General features: G+C 39.0%; 1 protein-coding gene across 6 annotated transcripts in view; it reads left to right on the top strand.

Annotated features, from left to right (window-relative positions):
• METAP1D (methionyl aminopeptidase type 1D, mitochondrial) overlaps nt 1–24,984 on the top strand; it is a 69,814-nt gene that overhangs the window by 30,501 nt on the left and 14,329 nt on the right. For 4 of the 6 annotated variants that reach the window (XM_031026495.2, XM_081814178.1, XM_081814180.1 and 1 more), the window contains 2 exons: nt 21,741–21,898; nt 23,960–24,109. In XM_031026495.2, the coding sequence (XP_030882355.1) occupies nt 21,741–21,898; nt 23,960–24,109 (308 nt within the window). Of the gene's footprint in view, nt 1–21,740; nt 21,899–22,394; nt 22,585–23,959; nt 24,110–24,984 lie in introns of those variants that run through there. The other 2 variants (XM_081814181.1, XM_081814182.1) reach the window with 2 other exon arrangements.

Raw genomic sequence — 24,984 nt, 5'->3', positions numbered from 1 at the left:
AAAAATAGGCTTAGGTTTAAAACCCACATCTGCAACTTATAATTTTTGTGACCTTGAGCAAATCCCTGAAGCTCCATGAGTCTCAGGGGGTTTTGCCTGTAAAGTAAGTATATCTTCCCAGTTTACCTTACACAGGTTGTTGGACCATATTAAATATGTATGAAGTTACTTTGTAAATTGCTACAACATGTCAGCTGTGTTATTATTATTGTTATTATACAGCTAGTTTTCCTGCTAAGAAAATGTGTAGCCTTTTCTGCTTCAGCAAGTAGTATAGTTGTCCCATGTACATTATATCAATTAAAAAGCTCTGGAGTAAGAATATAGTTACATGGTCATCAAGGGTATTTATTAACTAGTTTGAAGTAATATAATTACAAGAATTCATTTGAAAAATTTTTAAATATAAATTTCTCATACCCTAGCCAATTAAATGTAATATAGACAACTATGCTATTAATTTTTTCACTATATAGGAAGAATGCTGATTTTTAATTTTCCTTGATTTAAAAATTGCTTGAATTTCACATATTAATAAGTATTTCAAATTACTTGCATTATAATATACAGAAACCTGATTGTTACAATGCTTTCTCTCCTTTTGTCTTGTTTTCTAGTTCTGACTTTATCTCTCCCTTTCTCCCTTCCTTTCTTCCTTCCTTCTTTTCCTGCCTTCTTCCCTCCTTTCCTTCTAGCACTTTATTGTGAAGTATAATGCACAGGGGAGAAACATGTGTGAAAGAAATGTACAATTTAGTAAGTGGTTATAAAGCAAACACCTATATAACTACTTGCTAGTTAAAAAAAAAAATCGAACATTGCCTGCACCCCAGAACTCTGCATGTCTTTTCCAGCTCAAATCTCTTCCGTCACTTAGGTAATCACACTCTTGACCTTAATAGTATTCACTTCCTTGCTTTCATTTATAGTTTTACCCCCATGTATAATTCCTTAACAGTATGATTCAAATTTTGCCTGATTTTGAACTTTATATAAATAGAATCATACAGTAGTTTTCTTTTTTGTGTGTCTGACTTCTTTGACTTATTTTACATTTTAAAGATCCATGCATATTGTTGTCTGTAACTGTAGTTCATTCACTTTGGTTATTGTATAATCTTTTCATTTTATAAAATTATCATAATTTATCCCTTCTATTGTTGATGGACATTTGAATTATTTGCACTTTTTTCTATTACAGACATTCTTGTGCATGTCTTTTGGTGCACCTCTCTATGCATTTCTATTGTGTATATACCTAGGAGTGAGCCAACAACTTCATAGACAAACAGTTTTCCAAAGTGGTTATACCAATCACCACTTTCTCTGGTAGAATGTGAGTGTTTTTGTTGCTCCACATCCTCATCTGTACTTGCATTGACTTTTAAAATGCTTTCTTTTAAAATATTATTAGTACAAAAAAACATAGATAAAATAAGTTTACTGTTTATTACCCATATGTACTTGTAATTTAAACATCTGGGTTTTGTTTGAGGAGTGTGTATGTGGGGTAGGGGTGTATAGGAGTATTTCAGAGGTACATAAACTCTTTCTGGTTATTAATGTCTACTTGCTAAATTACAGCCTCCTACCTAACTACTACACTGAAGACTAGAAAAAAAATAATATAGCTTTAAATAAGGAGAGAGGGGCGCCTGGCTGGCTCAGTCAGCAGAGCATGCAACTCTTGATCTCAGGGTCATGAGTTCAAGCTCCATGTTGGGCCTTCGAGCTTACTTTAAAAAATAAAAAAAGAGAACATTTTTGTAATTTTTCATTCATAGTGATAATAAACCTATATTGAGTGATAACTTAGTGACTGCTATGTGCCAATTGCCGTGCTAATAAGTACTTAAGACATATGAACCTACTTAATCCTTAAAACAGTTTTTCCCATTTTTTAACAAATGAAGAAACCGAGGCACAGAATGGTCAAGTAACTTGCTGAAAGTTGACAGCTGGTGAATCTTAGAGCTGGAACTGAAGCTAGACAGTCCAGTTCCACTGGCTCTAATTTGGAAACAGTTACTAACTAGAGCTCCTGCCCATATTGGTGAACTTTGGATAGAGTGACAGTAGTCCTCCAGCGCCACCACGTTTCACTCTCAGGGTGGCTGAACTGGGGCTTGAGATGTAGGCGAGAGGGGTTGCTTGAACTTCAGAACAGGTTTGTTTCCTTTCACTCGCTCCAGAAGTTGGAAGCTGACGACGCAACATGAGAATCCTGACTGGCACAGGTACAGGTTTTATGGGAAGGGATGAAACTTTGCCTTCTCTTTTCTCTAGTGTTGTCAGGGCCACTCAGCCTCCGTCCCCTTTCTGGTTGGGGCTTGAGAGGAAGATGCTGAGAATGGGAGGTAGGAGGCAGTAGAGTAGACTTTTTACTTTACCTCATTGTCCACCAATGTGCAGCACATTGTTCTTTAGAAAAACTACATTGTAAATGGCAGCAACATTCCCAGGGTAGCTCAGAAAACCCATAATGTAGCTAAAATAGTGGTGCTTGCAGCTGAATTGTTTCTAGCTTTTTGTTTTCATTGCACATGTGTAGTATTTCAGTTACATTATAGGCAAAGGGGTAGCCTGAGAACTTAGCCACATTGTTTATGTAGGCAAATGCTTTCCAAACAGCTAAGACCACATATTAATCTTGGTGTAGAACTAACTTTATCCATAGTATAGATTGATTACCTGAATACTGTGCTTGGAGAAAACTGTACAATATGCATTTTTTTATAGTAAAGTGAAAATCATCTCTAATAAGATAGGGAATCATTTTCTATGGACACACTGTCACTGGGACCAAATTTTAATTAGCTAAGATAGCTTAAAAATTCTAGCGATACAAAAAATTCATCTGTTTTTCATTTGCCGTACATGGGACTTTTATTTACCAACCTACTTAAGACATTGAAAAATATTCATGTAGCTTCCTGAGCCACTTGTAGATCTCCAGACTTGCGTGGCAAAAGGAATGATAATTAATAATCTGCTTCAGGCTACAGGCTAGAATAATTCAAAAGGAAATGTGCATTACTAATACAGCAGAGTCCATAAATTCTCAGTGTCAGTTTGCCACTTGTGGCTGAAAATTGCAGTCAGGCTGGTTGGCTAGAGGCAAAGAGACTAGAGTTAAATAATATTTATGAGGTCTGAAGTTAGCAGTCACCAAACCCAAATATTGCTAGTCTTTCAGATTACTCAGTGAGGTCAGCATCATCTAGTCATGGCAGTGGAGTTGAGAGTAGTGTGGATTTGGCGATTATGAAACATTAGTTATAAGTCTAAATTCTGTCCATGTCAGTCCCCTGCTACCCCCTTTACAGGATTATATAGCCTTCTTATTTTATATATCATCTCCAAACTCTCTACCCCACACCATAGTGCAAAAATCTCGCTGCCTAAGGTTTTATAAGGCAAAGGTGGGAAGAGAACTCCCCTCACTCTACAGTGTTTCTCCAACATTTCCAGTGTTGAACTGCCATGAAGACCTCCTGCCTGTCTGTACATCATCACCGTGGCCAAACCCCAAACACGTTTCAGATCCCGGCCAGCACCTAACCTTCACGCTGCTCTCAGAAACAATTAAGTGTCCAGCCCTGTGCTCCAGTGTACTTTCAGGAGTTTGACTTGCACAGTATGTGAGCAGCTAAAAGTCTGGACCCCAGGATCACTCCCAAGAGGCACATGTGGTTGTGAAATGCAAATGAGACACGTGTGAATAACTAACTGTATGTTTCCACTGTCAAGAAGCAGGAGTCCTGGGGCTGGCTGTTCCTAGCTCATGGCCCAGGAGCAACTGCAGGTCAATGCTCATTTTAAATGGTTGGGTTTTTTCCACATATAAACAGCATCTAGATTTAAAATAACCCTTCCATTTCCTACACTTCTTAGAATTCTCTAGGAAAGATACACTTCTTTTTTTTTTTTTTTTTTTTTTTAGTGCTGGTTCAAAGACTTTTAAAACTTTTTATTATTGAAAATTTCAAATATAGGGAAAAGCATATAATGAACTCCTTGCTGTACCTATGGATCAGATACTTTTAATGGAAAAAATTAGTCATTTTTTTTCTGTCATCTGTATAGCATCATGATTTTCCAAACTCATAGGTGGAGTTGGAAGTAGTATTCTGAAACTCATGAAAGAAAATACATCAGGAGAACATTTGATTTAAGGGAGCAATAGAGGGTTCTCCCCCTCTTGCCCCTCTTCTGCAACTTTAAGGCATAATTGCTCTTCTCAGGGGGAAGTCAAACTAAATACGAGAGGATTCTAGGAACTAGAGCTACACAGAATCCTTGTTCAGAAAGCTGGCAGATTGGTTTTAAATTTATTTTTATTTAAAGTTCCTGGTTCTCTTTCACTGTTATAAGACCGGGGGAAGTTTTGTAATTGTGCCATTTGCTTGATGCATTCAGATCCTCGTGTACTTGTGGGCACAGTTATAGTTACATAAAGGCTGAATCGAGACAGGACCCCAGCACTAAAAAGATTTAGGGTCTCTCCAAGCCAACCTAGACATGTAATCCAAAACAAAAGCAAGACTAAGCTATAAAATTAGATAAATAAGTATGGATAAATAATTCTAAAAAGCTCTATTTTTCCTCTCTCCTCCTTGCCGTGATTAGGTCATTGCTTTTTGGGGGAGATATTTTAAATATCAAACCCTTCCAAAAAATCTGTCCCTTTTTTTTGATGTCTTTAGTTTACTGGCACTTCTAGCACCTGTTAGCCTACCCAGCCCAGCACTTCATATTTGGGAAGAGGGAGGGTAATTTTGGGGAGAGACAAAGTAAGAGAGGTGAATTGGCAATGATGGAAAGAAAAGTCTAGTTAACCTATCAGGCGCAACTTACTTCTTTCTAATGGTAAGTGTATGAGTCTGTATGTAGGACTTTTTAAAATGTTAAGTAGCATAAACATGTGACACTGGAGTATTTCGATTTTTTAAACAACTTTTTAAAAGAAAAATAAATTTAATTATTATACAAAAATAAATTACTGTCCTGTATTTAGGCAGAAAATATAATGGAAAAAAATTCCATTTATAATAGCAAACAAGAGGGGCACCTGGGTGGCTCAGTTGGTTAAGCAACTGCCTTCAGCTCAGGTCATGATCCTGGGTCCTGGGATCAAGTCCCGCATCAGGCTCCCTGCTCAGCAGGGAGTCTGCTTCTCCCTCTGACCCTCCTCCCTCTCCTGTTCTCTGTATCTCATTCTCCCTCTCTCAAATAAATAAATAAAATCTTAAAATAAATAATAGCAAACAAGAATATAAAATACCTAGGACTAAACAAATAATAACAAATATATAGGACCTGTGTGAAAAAAACATTAGACTTTTACTGAGGGACGTTTAAAAAGACTGCAGTACCTGTGAAGACATCTTTTTTTTTTTTTTAAGATTTTTTATTTATTCATTTGAGAGAAAGAGCGAGTGAGAGCATTTGGATAAGTTTTTTTTTTTTTGCCTTGCATAATATACTTTTTACAAATACAGTTGCACATTTGACCATTAAGATTTTATTTATTTATTTGACAGAGAGAGATACATAGTGAGAGAGGGAACACAAGTAGGGGCAGAGGGAGAGGGAGAAGCAGGCTTCCCTCGGAGCAGGGAGCAGGGACCCAGATGTGGGGCTCCATCCCAGGACCCTGGGATCATGACCTGAGCCAAAGGCAGATGCTTAACGACTGAGCCACCCAGGTGCCCCTTAGAGAAATGTTCTAAAGTGTGTTGGCTAAATGTTAACAGCAATCATTTTTTTTTACTGTTTCTTGCTTTTTTAGTATTATAAAAATGTTTAATACCACACATGTACCATTTTCATAATAAAACAGAACAAGATAGGGGCTTTCCATGGACTCTGGCTCATTCTGTGTGGTTTCAGGAGAGGACAGAGCACATCCACTCAAGAGAATGACCTTTGAGAAGTGGGTTCAGAATGAAAAAGTTAATGCTAGACGCTGTCTTTTTTTTTTTTTAAGATTTTATTTATTTGACAGCGAGAGTGAGAGAGGGAACACAAGCAGGGGGGGCGCGGGAAAGGGAGAAACAGGCTCCCCGCTGAGCAGGGAGCCTGATGCGGGGCTCAGTCTCAGGACCCTGGGATCATGACCTGAGCCAAAGGCAGACGCTTAACGACTGAGCCACCCAGGCGCCCCAAGACGCTGTCTTCTTCACAGCTGCCAAACACCCACTAAAGAGCTTTAGTTGCAAAGACGGTATGTCACTTCCATACTTGTTATTAGAAAGCGCTTGATTCATATGGAACAAAGTGGTAGGATGATTGTCCAGAATAGTATTGTGGCACACTGAATAGCCAAGTAGACCAAATCATCCTTTGGTCAGACACAATGTAAAGGTCAGTCATGACAATGAAAGAGAAAGAGGGCTGTGGAGTTGCTGTTGGTGAGCTCACACCTGTTGTTTCTGTGTTCCTTACAAGGTTCTTTTGACTCAGGCCCGGAGCAAGATGATTTGCAGGTATTCCTAAAAGCTGGTTCTGCTTTTCTTTTTTCTCCTCCTCACTTCCTAGGAGCCATCAGCAGGTGAAGATAGGATTGTTGTCCACAGTGAGGGCTGTGCCCTCGTTTGTGCTGCTGTATATTTTTATAGACACCATACTCCTGACCCTATCCTGAGGCCCAGTCTCATTTGCAGCTGGGCTCCCCAAATTTTATTCTTTTTTTCAAATGAAAAAGTTTTCACAGATTTCCATCTAATGCTTTTTAAAAAAAAATATTACAGTTTGGTATCTCAGAAATCTGTCCCTGTGGGTGTTCACTTGGATTCTGAAAATAGAGCTAGGTCTTGAAGTGGTTTCCGAATAAATAATGAAACATGTGTTCAAAGTCTGTAACTCTTCCTTCTGCTTAACCACATCCTAGATAACCCGCCAATGGTAAGTGTCATTTGTGTGAATAGATTCTCTAGTTTTAGTTTTCAAGGCCCCCCTTTTTTTTAATTCCAGCTGTCTGAATGATTAATGTGACTAGGAAAATACTGTTGACCCATTTAAATCATGTCAAACAACATCCATTGCTCATCTACATAATGAAATACACACTGAACATTATATCTTGAGTGTGGGAGCCAGTGGACTACAAAATAATGTTTTACTCATGTAGCTTATAAAATAAAATATAAGACAATACGACTAATCATAGCATTAAATATTAAACTATTCAAATGGTAACTGTCAGTGAAAATCACCTGTAAACCAAAACAGCTAATAACATTTCTGCTTTAGTAGTTAATTAGAGAAAGTGGGGGTGGTTGCATGCAACAGTGTGAGTTTAAGAAAAGTCTTTATGTCAAAGCATGTTTTAATATTATTTGACTATTGTGAGATTTGTTGTGTATAATTGAATTTTTTCAATTGTTAATCAGTGGTTGTGAAAATAAGTTTGCTGAAAAATTAGAAAAAATTATTTGACATTTTTATCATAGTTTCATTAAATTGGTCCCTGAATAATTTTAAAGGCAGCTAATTTATAGTTGAAACTATTTTGATCAATGATCAGATAACAAAGATAAGCTTTGACTGCTTTTGAAATATTTAAACTTTATAAGGACATCATTTGCACAGTGTTTAAATAAATGCAAATTTTAAAGGCACTGAATTTAAGCTATCAGGTTTCCATGGTTACACCTTTCCAAGTTATTTTGTGTACTATGTAAATAGGTCTGTGAGTCACTGATAATTATTTGTTTTTTTGTTTGTTTGGTTAGTAATTCTGTGTTTAGCTGAATTTAATACAGTTCACATGGCTTGCTTTGGTTTATGTATATTTTGGTGTTTGTGATTGACAGTGATTGAGCATTTCTTATGGAGTGCTTGCCTTTTTTGTCATAAATGATGTATGTTGCTGGTGCTTGACATGTAAATAAGTTCTCCTGTATCACTGTTTAATAAACAGGAATTTTTATGCAAAGAAGACTTCTTGGTACATTTAAACAATAAGGTTTGGTGAGCTCTGGAATATCTCTATTAAATAGTTGCACACTGAAACAAATATATTTGTAATTCTTACAAACTAAGTTCCCAAGTTTACCAAGGACAACGTAACTATGGATAAGCACAATATGGACTGAACACAATTTAGTAACAGAATAAAGATAGCATTCTGCTCTCTGTTTTAAAAGATTTTATTTATTTATTTTAAAGATTTTTTTTTTTTTTGAGAGAGAAGTGAGTGAGTGAGAAAGCAAGAGAGAGAGAGCACAAGCAGGGGAGGGGCAGAGGGAGAGGGAGAAGCAGACTCCCCGAGGAGGAGGAAGGCCAATGCGGTGCTCGATCCATGAGATCATGACCTGAGCTGAAGGCAGACGCTTAACCGACTGAGCCACCCAGGTGCCCCTTATTTTTATTTTAGAGAGAGAGCATACATGTGTGCATGTGCACAAATGGGGGGGGAGGGGCAGAGGGGAAGAATCCCAAGCAGTCTCCCCACTGAGTGAGGAGACTGACTCAGGGCTGATCTCACGACCCTGAGATCATGACCTGAGCCAAGATCAAGAGTTGGCCACTTAACCTGACTGAACCACCCAGGCACCCCCTTTCTACTCTAACTCTTAAAATTGCTTGTGATACTGAGCTTTACAGGGAATCTTAACTGCTAAGTGAAATCTTTCTACAACATGATTTCTCCTATCTCACCTTTTGCACAGATATAAAAACTATTTCATGTACTAATGTGTTTGGAAGGATATGATTCTTGAGAAAAGCTGGGGTCTTTTATGCCTCTGAACGGAAGAAGAGATTTTCTTAGACTTCACCGTTAGCCATCAGCATTCTGGCAAGGTCTCCCCAAGAACTCTGAGAAAAATGTCAAAATTAGGCTGTGCATAATTCATCCTACTGAGTTTGAGTCTTCTCTCAATACACTACAATCATGAGATGCTATCCAGTTTGTGAAGTATTAATACATCTGCAGTCTCATTTGATGGTCAGGGTGGTCCTGTGATGAAGGCAGGATAGGGCCAGTGTTTTGGATAGCATGGTTTTTAGGAAGCAGCTCTGGGACCCAACCTAGGATCTCATGAATGCTTTGTGAATTAGCCAAAGCCCATTTTGAAATTCAGGCTGGTTTCTACCTACTGATTAGTCCATTTTAGAGTGCCCTCCCTCCATCACACAACCAATGATCGTAATTACAATTTATCAAGTGCTTACCCTGTGTCACTTTCCATACCTCATGTCATACAATTATCCTAGCAACCCTGTGAGGAAGGTATTATTGTTCCTGTTAACAGATGAGGAAACTAAGGCTTGGAGTGTTTAACTAACTTGTGCAAGTGAACCAACTATTGTTCAGAGAAGGAAAATCAATTTAAGCAAGAACTCAAGTAAATATCCTATGGTGCGTTCACAAGCCAAATATAAAATGTTTTAAATGCCACACTATTTCCTTCTTTTTACCTACAAATTTGCTAAGTTTTATTTAGACATTTTAGGGTTGCTTTTCTTTTTGTAATACTCTACTAAGAGTATAGTTCAAGAAATGTTCAGTACACCTCACATTAGACAATAAACATGTTTCAAATATACACATCAAATATTTTAGTATTGTGGTTATATTGAAGACTTTGGTCTAAAAATGAGATAATGAAAAAATAAATAAAAATGAGATGATGGATTTGTCATTCCACCAAGTGTGACTAATCTTGGTCTGCTAAAGTTTTCAAGTAATAATAGATTTTCAGACATGAGAAGCAGCCTGCTTTATACAGATAGAGTAAACAGATAGAGTACATGTTTTGTTAGGGGTGATATAATAGTTTTGATATTTTAAAAAGATTTTATTTACTTAGAGAGAGAGAGAAAGAGCGAGCGAGCTGGGGGAGGAGCAGAGGGAGAGGGAGAAGCAGGCTCCTCGCTGAGCAGACAGCCCTGATGCGGGGCTCAATCCCAGGACCCCAGGATCATGACCTGAGCCAAAGGCAGATGCTTGACCAGCTGAGCCACCCAGGCACCCCAATTTTTAATCTTTAGTACAAAAATAATGATTTTATAGTTGAGCATCCATAAAAAAAAGACAAGGGTCAGTTTGTAAGTATTCCCCTTTTAAGCCCGTACCATTTTAATACATTGCACTTTTTGCATTAATGCCTGAAGCTATGGAGTGATTATTCACATGGTTAACTAAGTCCATACAGTTTAATTGAATATAAAATTTTTTGTAGCAACATAACTACATCAGTCCAAAAAGCTACTTTTAGATAATTTGGAACTTTTTCTTTTACTACAGAGGCTACTGTTTATTTTCTCTTTATTTTTCTTGTGAAAATAACCCCTTGGTGAGTGATCTTGGCTCCTATTGTCTTAAATCTATGTAATCTCAACTGCAGAAGGTTAGAAATATATTGTTTTCCTGGGGCTTTAGCTTCCTCACTTTGGGTTGTGATTACTGACCTCCCTACCTACCTTCCACTCCTATTACTTGGTTACAGAGCAGAAACAAAACTCCCACATGTGTCAAAATACCAATGGTAGAATTTATATTTAAATGTTTTCTTTTTATGTCATGCCTTTCACTTTGAATTGTACCGTGAAAACATTCTCAGAAAAATATTATGATGTAGCGCTGGTTTTTTGGGGGTTTTTTGGGGTTTTTTTGTATTGATAGTGCAGCTTTGGTCAAAGCTCTGAGCTATTTTATACCAATTGTTTGCATAAATGACCTTAAGTGATTCATTAAAGGAGAGAAAGAAATACATTCAACAATGTAACTAGAGCATGTTGCATATAGAATTCAGGTGACAGTGTTGTGGGATAAAGACTAAAATTACACTCTTTTCAAATGCTTTAATACAGAAGTATTCATGTTAAAGCCATGCCTTTGATCACAAACCTTAAGTCCCACTGTCTTCTATTACAGGGTAGTTATATCCAAATAACTAATATTTTGAGTAGTGTTTTACATGACAGTAGTATTTATGAAGGATTTTTTTTAATTAAAGAAGGACTTTCTTACTATATCATTTTTTAAAAACTCATGATATTTATTTTTATATGAACTTTCTCTAAAGTTGTAGTCCATGTATGATTTCGGTGAAATTGTTCTTTCTGATTCTTATTTATGTGCTTTAATATAAAATTTTTCTGTTCCTCTTCTTTAGCCAAAGTGTGTGGTAACAGGAATGCTTCTTTTGAGAAATTTGGAAGGTTGAAGTTTGCCAGATGTTCTGTGCTAACCTAAAAGTGTGCATTCTCTGGGTATCAGGACTGTGTGGGTTTCTTTCCTGTTCCTTTGATGGAATGAACATTTGCTTTTGGTTCATTTTGGTGGTGGTGGTATACTGCTACTCTAATCAGAGTTTGCCTTTTATTCCGTATTTAAGCGATATCACGGCATCCAGAAAATCTGGCAGAGAAAATGATATTTTGATGACATTTTCCACAGGGCTCAACTAGAATGAATTATTACATTTTAACCACAGCCCTAATAAACAGCTCCTTTATTTCCCCTGGAAAGACACAATATTTCTTTGTCCAAGAAGTTGCCTGAGTATATGTATTGTTGAAGTGCTAAAAAGCTGCTTTTCTCTAAACTTTAGCTGGGAGACAATGGGATTTTCTAAGCATATACTATTGCAGTGTGACTCAATACTTTGTGATTATAAAAATGAATTTAGATTTAAATTGTGAAGTAAACATTTTTTACCCTAAATGGAGAAGTTTCACACAACAGCCCCATTTCCTTTTACACATCAGTCATTTCTGTGTAACTTCCATTTATCCATCAAATGATTTGCTTTCAGTTTTAGATTTTGAGTTCTTACTGTAATCTTTGACTCCCCTCCCCCACCTGTGGTTGGGCCAGCCTAAAGGAATTTTTTTCTAGGCCCACAAACATAAGTCTATTTTATTAACTAGGTTTTATTTATTGATACGTGTTTCTAGAGTAGGATGGGGTGTTTTTGTCTCCCAAGAAGAGGGGAATGCTTTTTTGTTTAAATCACAGATCCCTGGGTGCTGGTAGTATACATTAATGGATAATCACATATTATCCAATTGGCTTTTGTAAAAAAGAAAAGGCAGTATTTTCCTAACCCCATTTCTGAGCTTGTCATTGTCATTAGACTCTATCATTTGGTATTGCTAAATTTTTCAAAAGGAGGAGGGATGTAGCGTGGAGCCAACTTCCTGATGGAGCCTTGGGGAAGGTCATGTTTTGCTGTGACCTGGGCATCATTCTTGAATGTTGTTATTATTGGAAGAGGGTGCCCTCAGGCCACCGCCCTTCCTTTCCCCAGAAGTGCTCTAACCATGGCAGACTTTCCAGCTCATCTTCTCTAGAATCAGGACTCCCCGGCTTTGGTTTATGGCTTGACGACGAGTTCTGACATCCACAGGCTAGTATCGATGAAGACGACTGTCTCACCTTCATTTGACTACTTTGTTTTATTGGCAGCGGTGGCCTGATTCTATTTTAATCTGAGCACGGTAAAATCTCATAGCAATTGCAAATTTAGAGTTTTAAGCAACTAGGACAAATGTTTATGTTACAGTGTAAAGTGATCTGTTTTTTTTATTCACTTAAACTATTTTACACATTTCTTTTTTATTTCTGTGGAATCTTTGTTACTGTTTTAGCAGTCTTAGCTGTGAATAACTTCAATGACAACACTATTGGATGTCAGGTAGAATCTTTCTTTCAGACAAGTGTTCATGCCAGTATATTTTAGACTTGACTTTATACTTTATTTTGAGCATTAAGGAAAAGAATCTGTTTTCCAACACCTGCATAACTGTGCCTGCATCCTCTTTAGAAATGTTGTTTAATAAACACTGTTGCTTTATCATCCAGAGGCTATTGCTAAATGCTGTTAATTAGGCAAGAAGAAAAAGAAAAAAAAAGTGTTTTTTACAGGTTTGTAAAACATCCACTCTTCTTCTTGTCGTGGTATCTTAGCTTGAAATCCAGGAAGCAATGGTGTATGGTGTCCATATCCATGATTTCCTGAATTGGAGAAAAAGTGTGGAAAGCATCTGGGGAAAAGAAGGCTCTTTACCAGCTTGTTTCCTGTAAGCTCAATTGGAAGACCTTGTCTGTGCAAATAGATTTCAAAATAGAGCCTGCCCTTTGACTGTCTCCATAATTACATGGCTCACTCTGTATTTTATTTGGCAGCCAGAGCAGTTAACCCCTGGAAGGAAGGGGCTGATGGCATGGCCAGCTTGGCTTCCCCGACATGTCCATGGGAATGAATAAACCACTGTTTGGAGAAGCCCATAGCTAAAAACACACCAGAACAGTCTTCAACTGAACTGAAACTTAAAAAACAAGTTTAATAATGTTTATTATGATTGGTTGAGAAACTTACTTTGTCCTTATTGTGTAAATTGTAGAGAGGTATTAATTGTTTTAAAAAAATTGGGGAGTTGGGGGAGTTCCTGTTGCTTTGATGTAATCAACATCTGTCAACAGAATGAATTTGCTTTTGTTTAGTTTCAAGGGCCCTTGTCCTTTAGCTTTGCCCAATCAGGATCTGCTGCAGCCTGGGGCATTCCCTGAGCTGATTTTCTTTTTTCTTCAACAAATGCACAGGTTATTTCTTGTGAAATGTGAGCTTCTCTTCTGCTTTATAGTCTCCTTGAAATGGGAAGGAACCCTCAATCTTTCTCATTTACTTTTAAAACAGGTACATCTGAGTACTAGATTATAAAAATCAATGAGAGTTATATCAAGTGATGCAGACTATTTAATTTTCCTTTCACAACATTTGTGCAAGTTATCAAACCTATCAAGTAGATAGTCAGTGTTTTAGGTCAAGAAATATAAGGCATGGATGCATTTGCAGTGTTCCCTTTTGGACTTGAAGCACACAGTGCTATAAAAGCCCGTGCTCCTACTCTAGGTAATTGGTTGGAGTTCATGAAGTGTGATCTTTCTGTGGCTCTAAATCAGCACTTTGAAAATGTATTCCTATGGTACAGTCCCTTTTGAGCCTACTGTAGGAAGCAATATTTCTAAACAGTTAAAAATACCTGTTTGCTATCACAAAGTGAGTTACTTTTTTTTTTAAGTTAATGTGTAATTTAAGCAAATCATTTTGTTTGAAATTAAAATTATCAATGACTGTAAGAGCCATATTTGAAAATGAATTAGCAAAACATTGTTTTCTCTCTTAGTAATCATAAATCATTTAAATCTGGCACGCATTCCCCCCTTCAGCCAAAATAATTGCCTCCATTTGTAAAATCAATTAGATGCTGATATGCTATAAATAATAGTTTTGTTACTAGACTTTGGCATTTGATCATTATGAAAAAATATATTCGGGCAGACATCTTACAGAGTATCTTTTAAATTACGTATTATCTCTGGTTGACATTGTTAACTAACATAAAGTAGTACAGGCTACTTTATTGTGTTGTTTTCTACCCAGATATTTAATATCTCTGAAATGCACCATAACCGAGGGTTGATGCCCTGCCACAGGCGGAAAGTGCTTCCCTGGAAACATACAATGAAAAATATAGGTGTTGGTAGCCCACACTTGAGTACAAATATACTTTGTTCAGCTTTACACCTGCTTAAAATAATAAGCATTTTCATTGTCTCTTTGAAAGTTCATTCAGGCCTCTTCCTTAAAAATACTTGTTGGCCAAAAGAAAACTCACATTTTCAAGGAGAAATCGGCTTAATTAAGGGTCATTAGTAGAGGTGCACAGAAAAACCCAGGGCTCAGTGGGTGAAATGGAAGTGTTTCATTATGTGGTATAGAATGCATGAGCAGATAACAATTAAAATGGACCCTGAGTAAGAGGCCAGTAAACATGGGCATGTTGCGTGCAGCAACCTTAGTTATTTAAAATGCATTCCTCCCTCCGTCATACTTGAATTCTGTAATCCCACCTTTCAGACTTAATCTGTAAAGGGAAATAAAATGCAGTTTTTAGAAATTGATGTTATTCCCAAATATTTTCACATTTAAAACCATAACTTAGATTTCTACTGCAAATACAAATTTAAAATATGAAAAATGTGCTGCAGGATCCAGAGGACATATACCAATTTCAAAAGACATTCAGGCTGCACAGTGTGCTTCTCCATGGAGTGAAAGAAGCAGTTGCCTATAATTTTCGACACTCAGCTGAAACTAGACACTGATAGAATTTTTGTGACACTGAAAATAATTCTTACTATTACCTTTGATAACAGTAAATATTCTAGTATTTATAACAATGTATAGACGTACTGCCCAAGGAAACCCTACGTAGAGTTTCTGTTACATAATCGACAGTAACAACACTCACTATGATCACTCTTTGAAGATCAAATTAGTCCAAAGCAGCTCCTTGCTGATCTGGGGCTCTCATCTCCTGAGGTTTCTGATGATTTTCAGCTTGTACCTCCTTAACTTCAGATTGGTCAGCTTGTCCCTGGCAATGGTTAGTACACACCTGAAACTTGTTTCCTGAAAATAGCTATAACAAAAGGGGGTCTGGGACACCTGGCTGGCTCAGTTGGTGCAGCATGAGACTTGATCTTGGGGTTGTGAGTTCGAGCCCTATGTTGGGTGTAGAGATTACTGAAAAATAAAACCTTGGGGTGCCTGGCTGGCTCAGTCAGTTAAGTGCTGCCTTTGGCTCAGGTCATGATCCTGGAGTCCTAGGATCGAGCCCCGCATCGGGTTCCCTGCTCAGTGGGGAGTCTGCTTCTCCTTCTGCCCCTCACCCCGCTCATGCACTCTCTCTCTCAAATAAATAAATAAAATATTTTAAAAAAATTAAACCTTAAAAAAGGGGGTGTGTGCTGTGCATCCTGGGTAAATTGTGGTGCCCAGGAGACAGAGAGGCCAGTCTTACGACTAATGGAAGCCTGGCTGGTGTCCCTGCCTCTGATGATGGATGTCATGCATTAAATTAGCTGTAACATTGACTGCAGAAAGTTGAAAGTTAGATACAGTTGTGATATAGTATCAGCAGTGCTTTTATTTATTTATTTAATCGAGATACAGTTGACATGTAATATTTGGATTGTATCAGCTTTTGGTGTACAGAGCACTGCTTTTATAAAGAAAGGAAATAAAAGGAAACCCAATATACCTTTTCTAGAATGGTCTGTAGCAGTAACTGTAGTTTGGTTATCCTGTGACCCTGAATATAATGGGTACTGGAGAATTTTATTTTATCCACTCTGCATTTAGGAAATTTGTTAACTACTATTTATTTATTACGGTATGATAAACAAAATTGAAGATTTTGCCCCGCCTCTTTTTTGCCACATTAATTGGAGGACCATTATCTTCTAAAAGCATGTATTTCTTAAGCCCATTTCTTCATTTCACCTGTGAAAACACTAGACTTTTTTCCTGGTTTGTAATGAATAGTTAGTGGAATAAACACGGTATGGTACCTTATTATCCTGTTACCTTGTGACAGCGTTTATAGGGTGTCTTTTATCAGATTGAAAGAAAAGATTTTGCTTCAAATAAAAAAGTATCATATGAAAGTGGAATTTCTGAGTACACTGCAGAACCGTAATTGTCAACAGTTTGGATATATTCAGGCTGTGTTCCCAATGTTTAGGTCATGTGTGGGTGTGCCCGCATCTTTTCAGCAGTGAGCCTATCATTTGGCAGGACAGGTACATTGGCAACACTGTTCATCCTTGAAGCGAATGTCTCAAAAGCCTCAACCAGATATCCAAGTAGAGGCCTGGTGACTTCATGCCTCAAGTTTAAGTACATAGAAAAGATTCCCCCTATAATGACTGTCTACTTGAACTTGATAATGCTGATAAAGATGATCTCTCTTTCATGTAATCAGCTGCATTGAAAAAAATCTTCGTGAGTCCTAAAATTGATCGGCGTCCGCATCATCCCATTGCCTAGGAGGTAGCATGACAGTCAGATGCTGCTGAACGAAGGCACAAATGTCAGGGCTAACAGAGACCTCCCTCAAAGATGAGAAAATCCAACTCGCTCATTTTCCTAAGTCTTCTGTATCAGTGGGCAGTGTCTGAAGTGCTCAGCATAGATAGAGCTCGGCCACAGGAAGTGCTTAGCCAGTGTTCACTGTTAATGTTATTACTCAAGGTCACATAGTTAGCTCTTGGCAGGGCCAGGAGCAGAACCATGGTTCCAAGGTGCCATCCGCTGCCTTTCGCTCTGGCCCGTTTTTTGTCATGCATATCACCATCTGATACAGTCTAATGGATTTGTTTTGCTTCTTGTCTGTGTCCCACCGTAGAATATAAGCTCCGTGAGAGCAGGGACTTTGTCATCTGGTTCACCCTGCATCCGGAGCATGGCATACAGAGGAGCTCAGTAAGTAGTTGCTGAATAAAAGAATAAATAAATTTAGAGGCCCGCAGGTAAACCTGTTGAAGAGTTGAGAAGGGAAAGGAAAAAAATGAATGTTTATGGGGCACCTGCTTTTAAGATGGTTTACTTATGAATGTTATCTCAGCTCACAACAGTGGAGTGGTGAGGAAAACACTGCTGTTCCCATGTAATGGTGAAGAGCATGGGGCTCAGAAGTTGGGTAACTCAGATCTATGTGCCTTCAAAACTCATGCTATCTTCACTACTACAGTACCTCCCAATTAGATCAGATCTACGAATTTTCATGAAAAGTTCCTTCATTCTAAATGTTGATCCTATGATGTTTATTTTTTTCATTTTTTTTTAAAACTTTCCTTTAGGGGTGCCTGGATGGCTCAGTCGGTTGAGCAGCCAACTCTCAATTTTGGCTCAGGTCATGATCTCAAGGTCCTGGGATTGAGCCCCACATGGGCTCCGTGCTCGGGGGTGGGGGTGGGGGGAGTCTGCTTGAGGATTCTATTTCTCTCTCTCCCTCTGCCCCTCCCCCCGCTCGTGTGCTTGCGTGCTCTCTCTCTAAATAAATAAATCTTAAAGCACACACACACACACACATACACACACAAACCAACTTTCCTTTAAATCTAATCCCTGAGGCACCTAGGTGGCTCAGTCCATTGAGCATCCAACTCTTGGCTTTGGCTCAGGTCGTGATCTCATGGGTCATGGGATCGAGCCCCACGACGGGCTCCCCACTCAGCAGGGAGTCTGCTTGAAGATCTGCTCCTTCTGTTCCCCCCCCCCACTCTGTCTCTCTCTCAAATAAATAAATAAATCTTAAAAAAAACCCAAAAACTAATCCCTGAAAAAACCACATTCTATAGGAAAGCATGCTATCTACTAGAGCCCCTGCGCACTGTAGGAAGGCAGCTTGGAGTGGCAGGCACAGTCCTTGATTTGGTTTTACGGGATGTGGAGCCCAGGCCTTCCAGTGACCACCAGAGGTGTGAGTCTTAGTTCCTTATCCATAAAATAGTGACGTTAATAGCTGCCTGCCTACCAGACAGAGTTGGTAAGAGATAATGTATATAAAGCACCTAGCTAGCACTGTGTTTCATCAAAGAAAGTGGCCATTAAATGTTAACCACTATTATTGTTACTAATTCTATTAGTGTTATCCTTATTAATAGTAATCATAATGCATAGTTTCCTCAGAAGGGAAATACTTGTGAGCTTGTGTCTTGTCTGTGGTCCTACCTGGGATGGAGTTGGGGAGCCTGGAGTCATAGAGTTTTTTTTTTTTAAGATTTTATTTATTAATTTGACAGAGACACAGTGAGAGAGGGAACACAAGCAGGGGGAGCGGGAGAGGGAGAAGCAGGCTTCCCGCTGAGGAGGGAGCCCGATCTGGGGCTCGATCCCAGGACCCCGGGATCATGACCTGAGCTGAAGGCAGATGCTTAACGACTGAGCCACCCAGGCAGCCCCTGGAGTCATAGATTGATTCCGCCTAAGTCTTTGCTTTAGCTGGGACCCATGACCACAGACTGCCAACCAGCTTCTGTCAGCCACCTCACCAAAGCATGTGTTTGCTCAGCGAAGGGGGCTTGGCTTGAGAGAGTGGATGGATTACGTCAAACCCATCACCACTTTTGGAAAAATAACCTAGATGCTAGTAACTTTTAACAGTTTTGTGATGCCTTTTATGTTTTCTGGGTGTTTCCATGTGTGTCAGGTCATTTTTTCTCGTGTATGAGAAAAATAATATACTTTGTGGAGGCAACTTGATGTGCTTTCCCACAGCTTTGGCACTTACTGCATGTTCCTGGGGAAGTTACTTACCTTTGGGTGCCTCAATATCCTCAACTGTGGAATGCAGTAGAAAGTTCTCATTAAGGTTAAGGAGCTAACATACGTAAAGTGCCTAGGACAATAAGTGACACGTAGTAAGTGCTCAATATTAGAAGCTATAATGGAGTGCACGATTTCTTATTAAAATCTTTTTAAGTGTTCTTGAAGGAACTGTCATTTATTAGGCATCTACTGAATGCAAAGTGTTTTCACATACTTTCATCCTTTTTCACATATTCCAGTTAATTCTCACCTGAGCCTCAAGAAACTTGATCAGGGCCACACAGCTAACAAGTGGGGCTGAAGTGAATGTTCAGGCTTCTGCTTTCCAGCTGTCTGCTTTTCCTAGGTTACTGCCATGCCCCGTACACCAGTTGACAATCCTAGAGCTGGTGGTGGTGTCTTCAGGGAAACGTGCAAGCGTCAGGGAATATGTACCTGCCTCTATCAAACAACTTTTGATTTTTAAAAGAAGTGATATTGCTGCATTTGTCTAGTATTTGGAATTGTTTAAAATAACACTGAAACACCTCTGTAAGTTTGATTCAACGCTATTACATTCAACTTTATGGAAGAACATAACCGAGTGAAACTTACGACCTTGAGTCACTGACCATGGGGGTTTGTTTGTGTCCCTGCCTTTTTTCAGTTCACTTGGAGATCTTGACTTTGGAGGCCAGTACTCACCTGCAGTTCGTGTTTCTGTTATGTTTCACAGCTGAAATGTTACTCTAGGCCAGTAATTCTCAAACTTTCTTCGGCATCAATCTCCCCGAGGGCTTCTTGCAGCACAGATTGCTGGCCTCAACCCAAAGTTTGAGTCAATAAATTGAGGGCACCCATAATTTGCATTTTTTTCCCATGTGATGCTGATATGGTGGTCTGGGTACCACATTTTGAGAACCAGTGCTCTGGACCAGGAGTTGACAAACTTCTGTAAATGACCAGACGGTAAATATTCTAGGCTTTGTGGGTCGTACAGTCTCTGTCACAAATACTCAACTCTGCCGCTGTGGCTCGAAGGAGCCATAGAGCATCGTAAGTGAATGAGTGTGACTGTACTTACGGGCATTGAAATTTGAATTTCATATAATTTCACATGTTACAAAATACTGTTTTTCTTATTTCTTTTTTGCCCATTTATAAATGTAAAAATCATTTTTAGGTTGCGGACTGTACAAAAACAGGCAGCAGGCCAGATTTGGCCTTTGGGCTATAGTTTGCCGACCCCTGACATGCAATTGTGACATGCTGGGGAATTTTCAAGCTATTGTTTTAATTATAAAAGTAATGCATGCAGGTGGATGGTTTAAAAAATCTAACAGTGGGGCTCCTGGGTGGCTCAGTCATTAAGCGTCTGCCTTTGGCTCAGGTTATGATCCCGGGGTCCTGGGATCGAGCCCCGCATCGGTCTTCCTGCTCAGCGGGAAGCCTGCTTCTCCCTCTCCCACTCCCCCTGCTTGTGTTCCCTCTCTCACTGTGTCTCTCTCTGTCAAATAAATAAATAAAATCTTTTAAAAAGTTAAAAAATAAAAAATCTAACAGTATAGAAGAAAATAAAATGAATCAGGAAGACTTCCTCCCCACCCCAGGCCTAATCACATGGCCCAGAAATAACCACTATTGATGAATATCAATTTTCAGAAATTTTATAGAGATTTACAAGCTTATATAAATGTATACATTCTTTCTTACATCAGTGGACTTTTTATACATATTGTTCAGCTTTTGTCTTTTCCCTAATAATGTATTGTGGCCTGTTTACATATCAACACATAGAACTAAATGCTTTATCTTATTCTCTAATAGCTTCATAGTTTTCTGTTGTGTAGATATACCATACTATATTTCACCAGTCCCCCACTGATGGACATTTGCATTATTCCCCATTTTTTTCTACCACAAAGTGAGGGTATGTCTTACATCCATTATTGCATAATATCTGCAAGGTAAGGTCCTAGGAGATGAGTTGCTGAGTCAAACGATACACGCATTTAAAATTTTGATAGCTATTTCTAAATTCCTGTCGTGGGCACTTTCGGACCCTACATTCATTTTGCTTCAGGGTCATACCCTACATTTCTGGTTTTTAGTCTTTATCTGACTTGAGCATTCATCATAGTGAATTTCGGTATAATGGCTCGCTGCACGTGAACTTAACACAGAGTAGTAATCCTATCAAGGGCAAAAAGTGCAGCTGGCCATTTGCCCATGGTTCTTGAAAGGAAAATGGCTTTAAAGAATATAAAGCCACCCAAGCAGTGCCCTGAATCTAGGGTCATCCTGGGCATTGCTGGGGAAGGTACCACAGCAGAAATTGTTCTTTTCGCAGACCTGGTACTTAGCGGATGCTTCTATATGTTTGTTTCCCATCAGAGTGGAGTTTTCCATTGTCAAACATTTATGTAAACATAGTATTAGCCAATAAATGTGCTGTGCTATTATTGTACTAGAACTCAGGATATCACCGTTTTCCTTTCTATTTGGGGCTTTTCCTTTCTTAGCCACTAAAGGATTAGGACAATGATTTAACAGACAACAATGCAACATCTTAAAATGTAGCACTGTGTTAGGTTTTTTAACTTAAAATATGCCCATTTCTGCTCATAGGTTGTCACAGAATTTTCTCTTCACCACTCAGTCATATCTACTTACACAAGCAGTCCAGCAGTCAACAAAGAAGAAATTTCTTTTTCCGGAGACAAAGAGAGATTTCCCACAGTGTAGTTTTGCCAGCTGCAGTTTCTTCAGCTCACCCAGTCCCTGAGGTACCGTACTGCCCTATTATCGCTGCTTTTTCCAGCCAAGATGCAGCTTAACCGCAGAAGCGATCAAATGTCTTTGCACCTTTGATTTCTGAGCCATTTGAATCATGATTTTTAAACTTGGTTTGTGATCTAAAATCGTCATTTGAGAAGCTATAACATCCGCAGTTCTATAACATTATTATTTTTTTTTTAAATAAAGCTCTGGGCTTACCGCTGCTTAGCTTATTTAGAATTAGTTTCTGCCACGAAATTTTCTACATTAAATTTCTAACACAAAGGTAAAAGCACATGTCTACAGTTTCTTAACTTTTAGAGAAAAAAATTGACTGTTAAACTGGGATCATTCAAGAGAGATTACTTGAAACTGGTACACTAGATGTTATTTCCTAAGCCTGCTTTCAGACTCTCCATAGTATTAATGCTGCTGTTTGGAACGCTCCTTTAGAGTAAGGAAATAAAACCTCTCGCCTCAGGGCGTTCTTGATTTTTTTCTCAGAGACTACAATTCTCTGGAAAGACAATCTATCCACGTTCCAAAATGCAAAATAAAGGAGGCATGGGGGTCATGTAGGAAGAGCGAGAATAGCTGAAAGAAGTCTAGCTTTGTCACAGAAGTCACTTACCTTCTCCCTTTGAGGCATTTTTTTAACAGTGAACCCACATTAAGTATATTATACTCCCTGAAGGTGAGTGGCCCTTTTTGTGTGTGTGTGTGTGTGTGTGTGTGTGTGTGTGTGTGTGTGTGGAAAGGGGCCAATGAGACAGGCTACCGGAGCCCAGAGGGTGTTCCTGGTGTTTCCTTGGTGGCAAAGGAAAGGAAGTCTCCAGAGAGATGAATATATTGTTTTAGAATGTCAGTGACAACCCAGGAGCCCCTCTGCCTGTGACTGTAACCTGGCCACGTCACAGAGCAGAGTGGAGACAGGAGCACGGTCTGGGGCGGAGACTGGGCGAGCTCTCGAGGGCACTGGAGGCAAGGCTGTAGGAGTAGATGCCTGCCCCGAGCTCAGCCGTGGCTACCCAAGCCCTGGCGTGCTCTGGATCAGAAGGGCCCATCTGAACACAAGAATAGGCGAAGGTCTTATAAGTGAAGGTGCGATGCGCTTCACAAAGAGCGGCCCCCTAACCTCAGCCCTGCCAGAGTCACTGTGATGTCAGTTGAAGAGTCTTGTCTCCCTCAGCTTCCTGTCCCCAACTGCTGTGTACCCTTTCCTGGGTACGGCTCCACAATGCTTATGTGGCAGTCTCCATAAATAGATTGTAAAGAGCTGAGCACAACCTTGGGACTGAAAGAAGCTCTGTGTGTAAAATAGTATTTATTTTCTGAATACTGCCCATAGGTTTAAGGAAGCAGTGGAGAATGTTCTACAGGGTGATCAGAGTGGAATGTTTTGAGTTTGGGGCGTTTCTTTGTTTGTTTTTGACAAATGATGGAAATGTTCTAGGTATTTTTTTTATGTACTTAAAAAAAAGAAAGAAACAAAGACAAAGAAAAGAAAGCTGTTGGGTTTTGTTCTCTAGCCCCTTCTTAGTTTGGGTACAGTTGCCGAGTGCAAGAAAAGTGTATACGTAATAGGCTTCAGTGGACTTGAGAGTCAGCCTTTTACATATATTCATTCGGAGAGGGTGTTGTGAGCTATCCTTTGCATAAATTTTATCTTTGTGTTAAGAAGATGAAAGTGCTCTTAATTAGCCATTTGGCAATTTGGAAGCTTGGTGCTCTTTTTTCCATCAACGGCTAGAATGCTTCTCACAGGGTTGGGAGGAGGAAGAAAAGAAAACTACTGTTTGTTTTGACCAGAAGTCTACTTCAGACCAGTTTGACTCAAAGCAGAGTAAGGTTAACAGACCATCCAGAGGCAGCACTAACAGGCAATGTTAAGTTCAAAAGGGCAGGGGAAGGAACTGGGGGCAGCCTGGAGGGTCTGTCGTGCTGGCTTCGGAGGTCGGGGCTCCGGCAGGAAGGGCAGAGCTCCATGAAGCAGGAGGCTGTGTCCGAAAAAATGATCCCATTGTCGTGTGCTGGGTTCTGATCTTCATTTCCAATCCTTTTTCCTCAAGCACATAAAGAAGCCAGACTATGTGACGACAGGCATTGTACCCGACTGGGGAGACAGCATAGAAGTGAAGAATGAAGATCAGATTCAAGGGCTTCGTCAGGCTTGTCAGCTGGCGCGACATGTCCTCCTCCTGGCTGGGAAGAGTTTAAAGGTGGCGTCTCACCAAGCCTCAGAAGGACATACATCAGGGGCAACAAACCCTCCTCTTTTCCCTCTCTCCCTTTCACTCATCTTGTGTACACATCTAATTTGTTAAAAAATCAAGTCAAGCCTTGGGATGGGGGAAGGGGATTTCATTATTTTGTGTGTTTATTCTAGAGGTAACTTAAAATCCAAATTAAATTTTAAGTAGCAGGATTCTGGAGATACTTTGGGCCCAATCAGCCTATCCAACTTGATCAATGGCAGACAGCTTTGACTTCTGTCCCCTCATTCCTGCCTGTATTTTCTGCTTTTACTGCCCACATTATTTCTGGGTGCCTGAAGAGTTGTTCTCCCTTATCCTTTGTCTCCTTTTTCCTTGCATTAGCTCTGCAAAGCAAGATTAGAGCATATACACAAAGCTATGGGTAATATAGAAATGTAATTACGGACAACCAGAATAATCTGAAACACTCTGCTTTATAAGGATCATTAAAAAAAAAAAAAAGTATGGGCCTGTAATTTCCAGATGGTGGGCAGAATTTAGGAAGTGAGTCTCTTTGGTGAAATCACTTAAGAGTTTCATGTAATAAACTTGTTATAGCAACATAACTAAGCATAATGTGAATATCAACGCAAAGAAAAAAATTGAAGAAACAGGTAATTTTTAATAAAAGATTTTGTTTTAGAATTTTATCTATGACTTATGAGTTTATGGCAGTATCTTCGTGTACTCATAAAACTCAATTTTAGGGGTTTTTTTTTTTTTTAGTTTGAGAGCAATTGGATGCCTTCTAATAAGAGAGAAATACTTTTTAAAAACACAGTGGATTTACTTAGGTATGAAAGAAAGCAAGATTCGTGAAAACCAAATTTCTACAATAT

This window comes from Leptonychotes weddellii, chromosome 3, assembly GCF_054177405.1.
Source record: "Leptonychotes weddellii isolate Sample4059 chromosome 3, ASM5417740v2, whole genome shotgun sequence".
NCBI lineage: Eukaryota > Metazoa > Chordata > Mammalia > Carnivora > Phocidae > Leptonychotes > Leptonychotes weddellii.
The sequence above is the reverse complement of the archived record's forward strand: the minus strand, read 5'-3'. Positions and strand labels throughout refer to the sequence as shown.